The sequence below is a fragment of the Aphis gossypii genome, chromosome 3 (assembly GCF_020184175.1).
Source record: "Aphis gossypii isolate Hap1 chromosome 3, ASM2018417v2, whole genome shotgun sequence".
NCBI lineage: Eukaryota > Metazoa > Arthropoda > Insecta > Hemiptera > Aphididae > Aphis > Aphis gossypii.
The window spans coordinates 1543702-1560927 of record NC_065532.1 but is presented as its reverse complement, the minus strand read 5'-3'; the positions used below and the strand labels follow the sequence as shown (position 1 = coordinate 1560927).

The following is a 17226-nucleotide window of genomic DNA, read 5'->3' as shown; positions in this document are numbered from 1 at the left end:
TACACAGTGTCGAAGTTTGATTCACATGACTCACGGCTATCTGTTTGCCTCCGATAACGGATATTACAATCCAGATAGAGCATGCGTTGAAATGTTTTTTGTAGACTCGACTTCATGTTTATTATTATAGTTGCACGTTAGTCAAGTCGCACTTTTAATACCGTCGTTTTGTATATGTTATATTAATATTTTTGTTTTTATATTCAATAATTTTTTCTTATACTTAATATTATTACTTCATAAGTGATTTATAATACATTTTTAAAATTATGAAAATAATAAAAGTAAATAGTTGTATATTGTATATTTATATAATATATAGTTATTTTATATGATTTATAATTTATACACCTCACAAAAAATAAAAAACGACTATACATTTAAGGGGGGGATGAGATTTTAGTAAATTTATAAGGGGGGCGTAGAATGAAAAAGGTTGGGAACCACTGATAAAGACAGTTATAGAGAAACCTCTATGCCTACTACCAGAAAATATAATTACATTTATGGCGATGGCAACAGCAATAATGATAAGTGCAAACTTCAAATGATAGGTTTTGTACTAACCGTTATTTCTTTCGTTTCATAATCTGCACCGCCAGCTAACGTGATACCCACACTACTAGTGGCCATGTCCCGGTGCAGGATAACCACAGTCACTTCGACCGATTGCAGGGGGTTCGTGGTTAATGCGGCAATTCCATTACAACCACTATTGTTTTCTTCTAGAGTTTGATTGGCGTCGTCGATGAGTTGCTGTAGTTCCTGTTGTGAAATCAGACTGGTGGAGGACGCCAGTGAGCTGATGCTGCCGAACGGTTCGGCGTTTACTACGTATTGCATGGAAGAATCGTCACTTGTTGTAGACTCCACTGATGACATTCGGTTGTGTGTATACCTATTGATGATTGCTGTTCCGGTGGCAAACACCGGCCCGGACTTGGCTGATTTCAACGCTGGACCGTCTGAAAGTTGTTGTTGTTGATGATTATGCTGGTGATAGTGATGGTTGTTCGGCAAGTATTCGGTCTTGTACGCGTAGTTATTGGTGAGAGATGACGGCAAAACTGCCTGAGGTTCCGGTTTGCCGCTGCTGATCCTCGCCGAGCAGAGGACGTTTTTTCGGTTGATAGCCTCCACGCTCTCGGCTTTCAGCACACGTTTTCCGGTGTCACACGCAGACGGGTTATTGTGGTTGGGGATAGCCATGTTTGTGGTCGACGGCGGTGGCGGCGACGTTGATGGTAGTGGTGGCGGCTGTTGCTGCTGTGATTCAAGTGACGGTGACGAAGCGGGAGAATACTGTTGGAGCGACGTACTCGATCGACTAGAGCTGAGCGCCGAGTCTTCATCACTGTCTGCTTTAAACGAACCCTTATTAGACGACTTGTCAGATGACAGCGGTCGTTCGTCATGTATGTGCCTGAGTTCCTCTCTGCTTGAGTTCAACGACGACGATGTAGATGAGGAAGACGACGACGACGACGGTGAACTGGACGCAGATGACGGACGACGTTGTTCCGTCACTGACGCCGGCGTCAGCACAGGGACGACCATAAATGACTGCCGCAATACCGGGTTAACACGTCTTGTCACCGTTATTTTTGCAGGTTCGTTAACGTACGTCTTGATGGGTGGACATAATACAGCGGCGTCCGTGTCGTCGTCATCGTTTTCCGATTGTGGGATTTTGATCACCAGCGGTAAATCGGGAATCGCAGCCGGATGCAGCTGCGACTCGTCTGTGCTGCCGCCGCTAACTGTGCCGTCCCCGACACCGACACCGGTTCCGGACCCCGGCACCACTTTCTCCGGTATCACCAATCCTCTGAGCTTGGACATGCTTCGCCGACGTTGTTCAATCAAAGCGTTCAACGATGACCGTCCCATTTCCGCGTACGCGTTCATCGTGTTGAAGTACTTGCTGTAGGGTTGCTCGACGAGACTCTGAGACCGCCGATGGTCTGCAGTCTGCTGCTGCACCGGTGCGCTCCACGACGGGCTCGCCGTGGTTGAATATTGTTGCTGTTGCGGGCGTTGAGGTGGTGGTTTGCGTTGTAGAGTGCTGTACGCCACAGCCTTTGGAGATGCTGCCGGAGACGAGTCTGCAGAGGCCGTCGAGTAAGCTGATGATGATGAATCTTTTTTTTCCCCGCCCGCCGCCGTAGCCGTGGCTCGTGAGAACATAGCTATTTTATCTCGCACGCTCCGGTTGCACACCTCGTCCGTCCTGCCCGAAGTGGTTCTTTTCGGTGTCATCGTCGTAATAAAGTTTCTCGAACCATCCGAATCCGTTTCCGAGTCCGTTCTACTGGACGGTTCCGCAGCCACCGTATGCGTCGACTTCATTGTCATCGATCCTCCTCTGTCGCCGTCACCGCAACCGCCGTCGCTGTATAAATGATCTGGTTTACAGCTCGGCGTCAGGTTCTCCGGTCGTTCCAAAGCCGCATCACACTCTGTAAACACACAAAAGGAAAGATATGTTTATTCGAGCCTGTTATTATTTTTGAAGATAAACGTATGTTTACGATTTTTAGGCCAATTCTAATCCTAGTTTGAATCGTAATTTAAAACAAATGGATCATTAATATGTTTTTTCTATACTTGATTAATTTATATTATAATATTTTATATTGTTTGGATATAAACTGATCAAAAAGACAATTAATGTATTATATAATTTATATTTTCTACGATGATTTTTGACATTCTCTTTAAATTGAACTAACTATAATTATTTACATTAATTTATACCTTTGGTTTTATTTGACATTTGCTAGTTTTTATTTGTACAAATATGAATATACCTTTCACATCAAATATTTAGATTTATATATTCATATAATAATAAATTAAAACTAAATACCTTAATATATATATATATTTTCATAGACTTATCCTACTTTCATGATAGTATCTAGTAAAATTTGTTTAGCTGAATAAATATATCGAATAATATTCTATATAGATAATTCGTAAATGTTTAAAATTATTTAAAATAATGTTCAAGTTTAATATAGAAAATAATTATGTCCAAAAATAGTAAGGTTTGATAAGAATAATAGACTAATACTAAATTAACATACATATTTTTTTTCATGAATCTGTCAAGATGACTGCCCACTACGAGCGACAATGACTCTTTCATTTACTATGATTAAATAATAGGTAATATAGTTTAGTGTTTTTACTTTTTACCTGTATATTGGCGTGTAAAGAGTGTATAATATGTAGATAAGTACACATAGATACGATGAAAATCTCGCGCACAAAATATGTGATGGTTATTTTACTGACACACTATCCCCGGCTCCCTTTCAATCCTTTCATGCAAGTGTATTTGTATGCCCACGTTCATTACAGCTATGTGTGTAATAATGTGTTTTGGTCGTAATTTATACAATATAATATACAATAGTGTATAAAATAATATAAATATCTTTCAACTATAATATAAAAGTAAAAATAAATTGTTTTTCTTTTTTTTCACGCATTTTAATCAATTTAGTGACAAAATAATGAGGCTAGCCATCGATATATGAGCCGTAGGAAAGCATTTTTCTATATTATATGTCAAATTTTAAATCTAAAATATAATATAGGTATATAGTATATACTTATGCATAGGTAGATGTAGAAGACGACTATAAATGCGAGTGCTTATACAGCATCAATTATTATTTGGCGTATACGCGTATACTTATAGTAGATACAAAACACTACGATTAAATCATGAATATTTTTGTTATTAGATGTTATAGATCACGTACTCCATGAATTTTTAAATATATCCTATAAGCATAATACTTTATTCCATATATTTATTATTTGCTAAGAATAAGTAATATTGTCATGAAATAGGTTAGGTTTAGGTTACATCGCTCAGCGATCTACAGTTTTTAATGTTTTCATAAATCGAAAAAATAGATACGATACGATTGTTAAGTATTAAATATACTTATAGTCATCAAACATCAGTCATAAGTGTATGTTAATACGTCATATGAATGTTATTAAAATTTATACACATTATAATGAGCTACGTAAGGAAATGTTGTCAAACGATCAATTCTCACGCGATTTGCGTTAGGTTAGTTTAAGACGTCCTTAAATGGCTTTAGTTTATTTACTTCATTAGTTAACGAAGCTTAAATAAGGCATGTGTATATAATAACAATGTTTTTAACGCGTTAATGTATTATTTTTTACGAGCATATTAGAGTATTAAAATTTTAAAAAACCAAAAATTAATGATTTTTTTTAATTATTTGTGTCAATGTTTTAATTATTTTAAAAACTATTGCATGCAATTGTATAAAGTTTAGTGGTATTATTTTTAAATCAATAATACTATACTGACGTTAGGCAATAATCACTTAATAATTTTATATTTCTTATTCTTAATTTTATATTTAATAAACAATAATCATCCATAAATACATGAGTTTAATTAATTATATTATGCATTTTAGCATTTATTGAACTTCGAAATTTACGCTTTGGCGCCAAAACGTTAAAATTGTACCATTAATTGTAGTTTGTACCTATATGGTTAGGTTTGGCTGTATCATATAATATGACGTTTTAAGTTTTTATAAAATATTAGTGTAAAAAATTAACTATTGAACCAGCTCATATTATAGAGTTAAAAATATTCATTAAAATCTAGCTAATTCTTATTCATTAAATCAGATACGTATAATAATATAATAATAAGCGCCTCAGGTAGAAATTTGCTGTCTCGAGTTTACCGTTCTCAAAGAAATCACCTTACAGCAGTTATCCACCCATGGCATAGGTATGGATGAATTATAAAATATAATGCGCATTAATATATTTACCATCTACTTTGAATTTTGAAAGTATTATTATTCTATTATTCTAATATAGTAAGCTATTTTCGAAACTAATTTTCCACAGATTTTAATAACCGGAAATATAACACAGGTGGTAGGTCCTTATCTATTATTGTTTTTCACACAGTGTGTCTTAGTCTTATACATTATAATACATTCATCGCTTATGAGTTATGTAGTATAAGGAGATTGGAATGGATGAAGAGGACACGTCTCATTGTCACCACGGTGAATAATGGCCAACAATTACGCCCATGTCGCGATTTAAAGTTAAAAGAAAAAACGAAATAATATGTATTATATTTATATTATTCTTGAGTAATAATAACACTGCACGGTAAGCGGCAATAGCGACCTTCACAATTACTTTTGTATATATCAATATCTATAATATGTGTGCGAAGTGAATAAAAAAATGTCACATATATATCTATTGTGAAGATGTGTGCGGCAATTGTATATATAAATCTCAGCGGTACATCTCGTGGCGGTTGCCGCCGATAGACTAAGTTATCCGTAATTATTTTCCGACTAAACGTGAACCAGATTCTTGCAAACCTGATTTATAACGTGTATTTTTTTTAATATAAAAATGCTAGCGGACAGGAGAGAGAAACAAGAAATAAGAAAAAAAAATGATAAGGAATAAAAGTAGTACTCTTGTGTATAGCAAAGTCAGTAGGTATATATAATAGGCATATAGCTGGTAAGTTGTAGGTAGGTACTAGGTAGGTGTATATTATGTAGTATTATAGGTGGTAGGTATACGAGAATAATATAGAGGCAGATATCTACCTCGTGCAAAACCATTCCTCTGGTTAATGTATTTTATATTACGAGTATAATATACCCATTAAACCATTATAATACGCAGGCGTGTGTATGTGATCTAATTAATGATCGAATAATAGGAAAAAATATAATATGTGACCTGTGAAAATTGACTTGAATATTAAGCTATTATTATTATTAAATATATATATTATTCATAATATCAATAATATTAATATCTTGTCCGCTCAGTCTTGATACGAGAGTAATTGTTACTGCTTAATACTTATTATTTTATAATATAGACTATAGTCAAATTTTGGAAGTTTTTTAAGATAAGTAATGCTGACGAAAATGTAATTCATAATCAAAATTATATAAGTTTTTGGAAGAAAAAAATCCAACATCTACTGAAATAATAAGGGTTTTAATTGTTAAAACAATCATAGGTAATAATATGTACGTTAAGATATCTTTAGTCATATAAATTTGCTGTGTAATTCACATTTTGTAATCGTCACGTCTAGCTGTCTACGTCGTAATTTATTCGTCATACCTACCCACGTCCTACATGATGACATTTTAATACATATATATATATATATATTTTTTTTATACATTTTATTACCTGTGTGTTTTTATTTTTCGACATAGACCAATGATTGCACTCGTCGTTCGTTTTGAAATAGTCATTATTATTAGTATTATTATTATATACTCGTACCAGGTGAACATCATCCCATAATAATAGCATAAATTTACCTATAATACATCATAAGATCGCGAGTATACCTAATATCATAATTAATAATACTTAATAATTAATAAATAATAAAAACACGATTAACATTTAGTATTTACGAAACTATAGTCTTTTGTAGTCGGTCTTCATTCTTCATTACTATATCTAGTATTTATTATATAGGTCAGGAAACTTACATTGTAATTCATTTATTGTTCATTATTCATTTTGTTTCATTTAATTTTAAGCATTTTGCGATAACCATTTATTTCGAAAACCCTTAGTTTATTTATCTCTACTAAGTTTACTGACTTACTGTACTGATTGTCCTACTAGCTAACCTAATCAAACCTACATTATAGTTTTATACTATACAAAGTCGTTCAAAATAGGAGTAGAATAAAGCTCAATGCTTAAAGTCTTAGTATACCTAATAAAACAATTATTCATTAATCATTAATACTTTTTACAATGAATGTAATTATGTATTATTAACATATTTATCAGAATGATTATTTTTTTCAATATGGGTGTACCATTATTATCTCATCTGCTGAGGGGTATTATTTAAAAAGGTTCTCTTGGAGAAATGTTTCCATATTTGCTTAAACACTTCATATAATGTATTAAAATATTTATAAAAACTATTAGTGGATAGGTTATTCGAATACACACTATATAGGTAGTCGTTACAATATGCACTTGTGTTTATAATGGTAATAATTTAAAAGGACCAAACGAATAATAATATTTTTGAGAAGAATATTGCATATTTTTTAAACGAGTCTTGCATATGATAAAAACCAAATGAAAATAATTGTAAACGTTTTGGCGAGAGAGAGATAAAGAGAGATTCTCAACTTAAAATTATATAATATAGGTACCTAAGCTACGTTTCAATATAATATAATAATGATGTACATCGCCACGACGGAAAACTCGTGCAAAACGATTATTCACTATATTATATATTATAGTATAATAGGTATATAATATTGTTATTATAATGTATAGGTAGGTCATATATTATATGTAATAGGTATATGCACTATCATATATAGTATATACTATAGACTACTTAAAACTTAATACTACAATTTCGATGTCGTATTATGTTATTAATGATAATGGAATTACTGTATATACAAGAGAACGATAATCATAATAAAATAACATAATATATTATACTATTATATAGGTATGTCGTCGTCGATCTTTGGGCACCACGAAAGTAGAAGGGAATTATAAAGCTTAGGTAATGATTTGCACAATAATGACGTGTTTTTCCATTACATATATACCTTCCTAGGTATGAAAATGTAAAACATAATATTATGTTCGCACATATGTATATTCGTTTGGAAAGGTGTTGAGTATGAGTGCATTGTGTATACCTATTTGTTATTTTATGTATAAAGTATAAATTGTACCGACGTACCGTACACCAAATATGGTTAAAGTTTGCAGATTGTAAATAATGTTATTGCCACCAACATTTGGATTAATTATCATACGGATAGTGACTATAGCCAACAGAATTTTACATTGTTGCCATCTGGATCGGATGTCATATTATATGTTTATTAAAAAATTGACTTCAAAAATGGGGAACTCGTTATGCTATGTACTTAATTATAGGTTTCAAATATATTTTGTCGGTCGTCATTTATAATACCTATGTAGCATCAAATGGACGTTATAAAATATTTTGAGTTTAATACGATACAAAATTATTTACAAAAAAACAAATAAAGAAGGCAAATGGATTAAGGATTTATTTCTATAAATATTTTGTTCTATCTTATTATTAGTATTATCTTAATTTGGTAAAGAGAATGTGGAAATATTTTCCCCCAAAAACATAATACACAGATATAATTATTATAAGCTCAATACCAAACGTACTGTAGAATGATGTTTAATTTTAACTAACAATATCTACAATTGTTAAAGAAAAAGGACATATTTTTCGATTAATATCCAATTTTAACAATATCTCAAGTTAAAACGATTATTAAAAAAAATTGTAACTGTATTTTTGATATATTTAAATTGTTTTAAGAACACATATTTGACGAGAAATATCGTGTTCAATTTTCAAACTTTTTAATCATACACCACATTCAAGAATATATTCCTAGCTCTGTCTAAAATATAAAATGTAACGTGTTTAGTAGAGATATATACACTTAAATATATATTACCATATCGATTATAAGACGTTGTACTAAACAGTACGTCGAGAAATTATTTGGAGAACTGGGCATAATATCTAAATTCTGAAATACAGTGATGTCTATATAAAAGCCTGAATTATTTTTTATTCGTTATTTTAATATAGTTAATATATAGCTAGGGAAACGAACTTTGAACATATAACGTCCACATTATAATATAGGCACATATCTGCGAGCTATAATACTATATTATATTAGTGTATTTTGTATAAATTCTATAGTTATTATCATTGTATATACCTATTGACTTGGAAAATGAAAATACACGATTAATATGAGTGCTAAGTGTATCTATATTGTAAATAATAATATGAAACAGACTGAACATTGATCACTTAAACAATATAATATTGTTTACATATTATATTGGAAAAATAGGTACTAATACTTTTATTGTTGTACCATCACACACAACTTATATTGTTGAAATTTATTATATGAAAACAATATATATCATCGTCAGGGACAGTCCAGCCCTTAAAATAGGGGCGATCGGGTGGGGTATAGTGAACATTATTATTGTACATTTTTCTATATTTGGAAATATTGTTGAAACTGGTATAATTATGACAATGTTATTTACTTGTAAGTTGTAGACAATACAACAATAGTGGATACAATTCACCAGAAGAACAGAAGTTATATAATATATTATATAGATATACAAACTACATTATTGTTGAATTTATGTAAAGTTACATGTATAATATTATTATATGTATCTACTCTTATAATATTCATTTTATAGCATATACAATAAACAGAATTCATTTTGATATTAAAACTTGAAATATATACATGAAAATGTTCTCGATCATCATATTGTACACTCGATACTTCATACTTGCTCCTATCTAAAAAACTATGATTAGTAAGAAGCAACACTCACGGTTTTTTTGTATTCTGTGATAGATTATTTAAGAAAATACAACAATTAAAACTTGTTTTAATGTTTTTTCAAACTATTTTAAGGCATCAGGTACACCTACTTATTTTTTTTTTTATTAAAATAGTTTCATAATTGTTTTATGCATGTATTCGCGTGATTTAAATTTATAGAAAATTATTTTTTCAGAAGTCCCATGCATTCTTTGTGCCCCTCAATGTTATCGTCAAGGTAAAAGCCCACGCTCAAAAATCGTCCGTTTCAGCGCTATACATATTATATTAAATATTGTGAATAACAATGATATTTAATGTATGAAAACACCGAAGAAAAACACATTTATTACAGGCAGATACTTATTTAAACTAAAAGAACTGGAAAAACTATACCTAATAATAATATGAAGATTTCAATTGCAATATAATTTTTGCTTATAACTACATATACCGTCTCGGTTTTTTACGGGAAATGCATCACGTGAATTTATAATAATATTACATTATATTTTTTTCTCGACTATACGGTCGGGCGCTCCCGTTCCGCCGATCTGCCGACCTGCCGTCCAATTGTCGCGCTCGGCCGACGACGCTCCGTGGCCGGTAATCTTAACCGCCGCGATATATCTGCAGCACGTCTAGTTCACAATAATAATATTACTATTTGCGTGGCCGAAGAGTGAAACTTATTTTGCGGGTGGTCAAATCTCTTCAGAAATAGTACAACATAAATAGTCAATAGACAATATGATATTATACTTACAGATAATATTACAGATATTATTATTTATTAGGCATACTATATTATACGCGACGAAAATTATTTTTGTACTATACCTAGTCTATATAATTGTGTGAAATATAGCTTAAGATAATTTATTATCAGTGTATAGTATGTATTAGTTATCGAGCTATAAGATTTAGTTATAGCCTATAGGTAATCAAAATAATGCATTAGTACCTACTTAATTATTACTTGAGTACCTACTGTAAGACTACGAGTATACCAGTAAACCTATAATATGTCTTAAATTATTTATTAAAAAACTTTAAAATACAATTACCCAAATTGACATTTCCCTATCCTAGTACTATAATAATACTTATAGTCTATAATGTACAATGTACATCTATAAATGGTAAGTCATCAAATAAGTATTATATTTTTTATTAATAATGAATTTATTCAAATTCTGATTTTTAGAATTTTTGAGTATATTTAAGAATTATATTATTTTCAATTATTTAGATTTTTATACTATTTATAAGAAGTGTTTAGCATATGGGGTGATACAACCGTCTTTTTAAAAATGATAACTAATTCTTTTTAGTCAATTATATTAAGCAGATTATTTTTTAAACATTTTGATGAATTTTGTAGTTTCTAAATTATCGAAACGTGTATGGGTAGTGGGAACTAAGAATAATAGCTCATAAAAATAAGTTTACAAAAATATAAAATAAATTAATGTACCAAATATTGAATCTAGTATTTATTTTACTTAGAAAATGTTACAAATTATTATATATGTAATTATATGGATAAATACATGGGCATAACGAGGGTGGGGCAGGGGTGGGAACTTGCCCACCTCTGCTGTATTCAATTTGCGCCTCAAATTGAATAAAACAATTTTTTTTTATATAATTATTATTGACATTTTTATAATCTTGTTTTAATTTTCCCCCACCCCCCTGATTGAAATTCTTACTACGCCCATAGGTAGATATATTAATATAAGTTACTAAAATATTCACTTTATCGTCTTTATTATTGTCTCTTTCATATAATCTAAAATCTATTGTATTGTTCTTTATATACAAAGTTAAATAACTCAAAAACTACTCATTCAAATTTAGATTTAGAGATACCAACATTTTCAATATAAGAAATCATTTGATAAAAATGTATAAGAATTAACTGCGATTTTCACTAAAAAATAGTATTTATTACTACAGAGTACTCTTTTTATAAAATGGAACAAAAAATTTAAGTGTATTCAAATATATGTAATTCAATTTAATATACTTAGTTATTATTAGTATGTTTAAAAATTTCAAAAATCATAATACGAAAAAATGCTTGGTGAATCGTTATATGTAGTTATAATATTATAATTTATAGCATATAATAGATAAAATATAGTATATTGTACTTAATATCAAGAAGCAATGAAGGTACTCCGATAGGTTATTGTGCTATACTACCTACGTATACCGTTTGAAAATTAGAAAAATGTGTTGCAACTGTTTTTCCCTCGTTGTCTAGTCGGCGTATAAATACCTACGTGCAGTCCAGTCAGTTATATTCATATATAATGTACGTTTAAATGGTAAATATATGTACATGCGTATACATAGGTAGGTCACCAGAAACTCACGAATTTTTGAGCTCTCTCGTGTGTAATATCGTATGATATTGTACACGCGTATATATATTATATATTATATGCCGACCCCGGCAACGCGTCATTATATAATTACGTTCCTAGTGGGATAATAACAAGTCGGAAAATCGTATTTTACAGAATATTGTAGTTAACGGTTTAGGTATTAGGTATATATACATATTACAAAGGTATGGCAGGTCCCCGTGTGCATTATTAGGACACGTTGAATGTTATTATATAATGAACCGTACACGTGTATAAGTGTGTATTCCAATTTATTATAAAAGCGCGAATACATATATTATATCAAGTACATACAATGAAGAAATATGTTCGCATCGTTTGTAAAATACGATTTTATTTTTGCAATGAACAAAGCGTTGTTGTTGTAATAATTCGTTAGAAAATTCGTAGTGACAAATAGAAAATTTTAGCTCATCGGATAATATATAATACCTTTGAATATAAACACTAATATGTATGTATAAGTATATATAAATAAAAGAAATTGTAAACGCATGTACACATAGCAGGATTAAGTCTTGGACCTTAATAGAATAATTAGAATACTTAAATGTTTTTTATGTTAGCCTATAACCAATGTAATAAAGTTTATATATTTTATAAACTATTACATATTATATAGTTTGCATTATTTACGCGAATATTACGAACACGTTCGCCCGATGTTTCACAATGAGCACATATTATATATACAGCTGTAGGTATTCCGGTATTCGTGTCCATATATATATATTAAATTATCTATAGTATAGTACGTGGCACATATTATAATATATGTAATGTATCTAAGTGTAAGTCGAGTGTTCGCGGGTAGATAGGTAACAATTATTATATTATTATGACTAATGGTTAAACACTTAATATCGTTTTGTGTGCGAAATTATATAAATATATATTATATTCTTGTAAGTTGTAACATTATAAATGTATGGATACCTTTTACGGCTTTATACATGTTTTATAGATGTACCTATATTATATATGAGTGTATTGTGTCGGTAATGAACGAAATTTAATATTATGTTGACAAATAAAAAAATTACTTGACGAAATAAATACATCTGCATTACGTTTTTTTGTTGCCTAGTAGTAATTGTTGCCATTTAATATTTTTACCGACTCTATATTTTTTTAACGTGTTATTACATACAACAAATAAAAAATTTAGAACATATTTCGCGTTTTAACTAGTACGCAACATACATAAATAATTATAGCACTCGTAATCAGACATATACCTATTATAGGTATATAAATATTATATAATATGTACTATGTACATACAATCTAAATCAGAGGTATTCAATTTTTTTTAGGAGGTCTGAGCCATAACAAGTAGGTAAGTAGAAGTTATTGTCATCGCAGGGTCCCATACAAATATACAATATACATATTATAGTTATGTGCTAAATGCATAAATCCTTTTATGATATAGTATACATTTTATTTATAATTACAATAGGTAGTGGATATTATGAATTAATGACTATTATGTACTAAAATACTTATTAGTAAATATATTATGTATCTTAATTTTATTTTTGATATTAGTTTTGTAAACTAATAATAAAATGTTCACTCATAATTTATATTACCTAGTGGTTGACAGTATTGACAATTTTAAATTGGACATAGAGGATACAATTTACCTATGACTGTAAGTGATACTCCTGTCCCCTGATAAAAACTCTTCAGTTAACGTATCTCTATGGTATCTACCTATATGAAAACCATTACCAAAATTATGGTTATTTATTGATATAGAATTATAGAATAAGCATTATAAGACATAATAAAAAACATATATAAATTAATCTAAGTATGGATATCTTGAATAATATTTAAAATATTTAAATACATATCTAAAATATGTATTCGAATAAACATTATTTTGATAATTGAGAGTTGCTAGTTTCAAAGTTTTGAAATTAAGTGAAATACCTACATTTGATAAAAAAAAGTGGTATATTTATTATTACTATGGAATTTTCTATATCATAGTTTACATTCATAAATTGTTCAAATGTTTAAATTAATATATACCAAACATAACCTATGTCAACCACATAACTACATGTGCGCATTTCTTCCAATCACTTAATAAAATCGAAAATTTTAAGTTTTAAATATGTTTATCTTATTAGAATAAATACTGTAATAAATATATGTATATATTTGAGTAATATTCTAAAACAAAAACCTTTAAATAATGTTTAGTTATAAGTTATAAGACATTTCAAAGATGAATGAAGAATAATAAAAATAAAATATTTTGTAGTTATTATAGCACATTAACCTAGCAGCTACATAACAGCTAACACTATTGTAAATAAAAAAAACCTGCTCAATTTATTATAGTATTTAGGTGGTCATGTCTATTGTCACAATAATAACGGACTTTCGCTATTCTTTAGTATATGTGGTAACCAAACAATATGACATATTTGCGTCATTATTAATGAATATTTATGAACTGTTGGCGTCACATTCATTGAAATCTGTACGTTATATTCAAAACGGCTGTTTTTATTATTAATTATTATATTTAATTTAGCTGTCGTCAGATGGGGACAAATAATAAAGGTTTAACTCATAGTTTACATACAGATAGGTAATAGGTACACCAATAGTGATATCAAGTAAGCAGTAGAAAATAAATCAAATAACTAAAAATGTTTATAGTGGCTTACTTGATTTAACGTAATTATTTTTAATTGTTCATTATTATTATATCATATAAAATATTTTTTATGAAAGTAAAATCTAGTAATATAAACAGTGAAACATCAAACACAAGAACAAAAAAAGTCAAAGATTTATTTAACTAATTTTTATAGTACTTGATTAACCTTTAAATGTACACTCTTTATAAGTATAATGTATATAGTATATATACTATATGTTAATTTTATATTATTATTATAATTATTTATTTTAAAAATTGGACCAAATTGTGTATTATTATTTTAATTATTTTTTTTTTAAAAATTCGACCAAATTTTAAATTGTTATTGTAATTGTTTATTTAAAAACTGGACCAAATTATAAATTATTATTGTTATTATTTATTTAAAATATATCATGTACAAACGTAAAATATATTCACTTTATTATACTAAACTAAATGTAACAAAATCCCGTTCTTACAGTGGAAAAGTAAGTTAAATTAGAAAAGTTCAAAAAAAAAGTTCAAGTTATACCTAATATAATAAGTGTATAGTAAATAAACTATTGCTGATACTTGATAATCTGATGGCATGCAATTCGGACAAACCCCTCGATGTGGTGGCATGCAATTCAAACAGACCCTTTCAAGAGATGGCATGAAATTCGGATATCCCAATTTATGTTTTTTTTTTTTTGGCATGCAATTCAGATGCACGCATAGAAACAATACTCGAGTAGACTATAAAATTAAAATATTGATCAGATACTATACTATGTATATAATAAATTTGAAGAGTCAAGGAGGAAAGACTTCTCAATAATCGAATATCCCTACCCTGTAACAATAACTGCAGCAGGCGTATAACGATTCTTTTATCGAAGATCACTTTTTATTTTTAAGACTACCTACCTACCTACCTATTGAACGGTAACTACTTGTCTAATTTTTTCTATTTTTAATATAAACATACATTTTAAATTTATTATTCTAAAAGAAAATATTTTTTAAAATACTTCGATAAAAAAAAATTGAGTTTTGGACGAGTAGTTGACAAGTTATCACTTTATAACTATTTACTATTTTAGTTTATAGATAGAGTGATAAACTAATATTTTTTGGAGTACGTGCTTCTGTGCCACTCTTAAAAATGATAAAAATATCATTTTTTTTTATATAAATGTTGTTTTGTAACAACCTAAAATTATGTAAAGAAAATATTTTTGAAAACTTTCAATAGTTTTAAAGTGATGAGTATTCTTTGATAAAAAAATCATCTGAAGGTATTACATACACATTAGATACACCTAAAACAACTACAGAATATACCAATAACGCACGTATATTGGCATAACCACGGTGGTATTTTCTACAATTATATGAACGATATCAACACATAACGTAAGTATACATATTATATACCAACGCGATGCGCGCGTTTACTTAGAAGAAGATAAAAAAAAAATGTGGAAAAATAAAAACGTATAATATGATATTATTATGATACAATATAATAATACTCCGATTGCTGCTGCTGCAGTGCTGCTGCAACCGTTGCTTATAGGATATGGAAAAAAAAATCAACAAAGTTCTTTTCCCGTGACCGGATACCGCATACCTTTCCGGACCACGAATTCCCATCGCCGTCGTATACTTATTGCACTCGGCGGGGGAAGACGCACGCGCACGCGCGCGCCTCGTATCGGTACGGCCCCCCGGTTCCGATCGTCTGATTATATATATGCGCCGTCGCCGCCATCGGTGCAGATCGCCTGAAGGTCACTTGCCTCGAGGAAAAAATGCGTTTTCATCTCGACCGTGACTATCTCTTTCTTCTTTCTGTATCATTCACTCTCTCTCTCTCCAACTCTCAACACAAAATATAATACAATAAATATTATAGGTAGAGAGGAAGAAAACAGGAGAAGATTGAGAAAGAAATAGCTAGCGATTTATTTATTTTTTACTCGATACTGTTTATTATATCTTATATAATATGTGTATAAATATAAATAATAATCGTAAAATAATATATATCCACACGGTATCGATGTTTGTACATGAGAATATCGATAATGTTCGTGAACCGTACATTTTGTTTTATATAAAAAATATACAAACATTACATCCGTACTATACTACTATGTCAAAATATTATAATGATTTTATATGAATTATAGACATTATATGCAGTTAATTACTAACCACTAGTTATCAATTAACGTCGACCAAGATTGATGTGCATTATGCACTGCACATGAATAAACATCACCATCTCATCACTGCATTTATTTATAATATACTGCACGATTAGTATAGGTATATATTATATGTATAATATATGGTATACCTATAATATGTATATTAGGAAACTGTTTATATTACCATTGTCACAATATAGTCTAACCCAAAATGGATCAAAACTGACTCTGGCAAATTTTTTCCCATGTGATTTTACACGTAATTTATATATATCCGTACCTTACAGCTTTTTATATACACAATATGCAGAAGTAATAAATAATAATATATAGCGGTGGTGTGTGGTTATATTAAACTATGGAAGTACAATTAATTTCGACAATTATTTAACACAACATAAAGTTGATTATAAGAAAAAACAGTAAAAAAGCAGAATTAAATTAAAAAACTTGAA

The 17226-nt window shown here is 29.6% G+C and overlaps 1 protein-coding gene across 1 annotated transcript in view; it reads right to left on the bottom strand.

The window, feature by feature from the left end:
- LOC114128100 (uncharacterized) overlaps nt 1-17226 on the bottom strand; it is a 66260-nt gene that overhangs the window by 3277 nt on the left and 45757 nt on the right. Inside the window, exon 5 of the mRNA XM_027992532.2 lies at nt 568-2459. Within this exon, the coding sequence (XP_027848333.2) occupies nt 568-2459 (1892 nt within the window). The remainder of the gene's footprint in view (nt 1-567; nt 2460-17226) is intronic.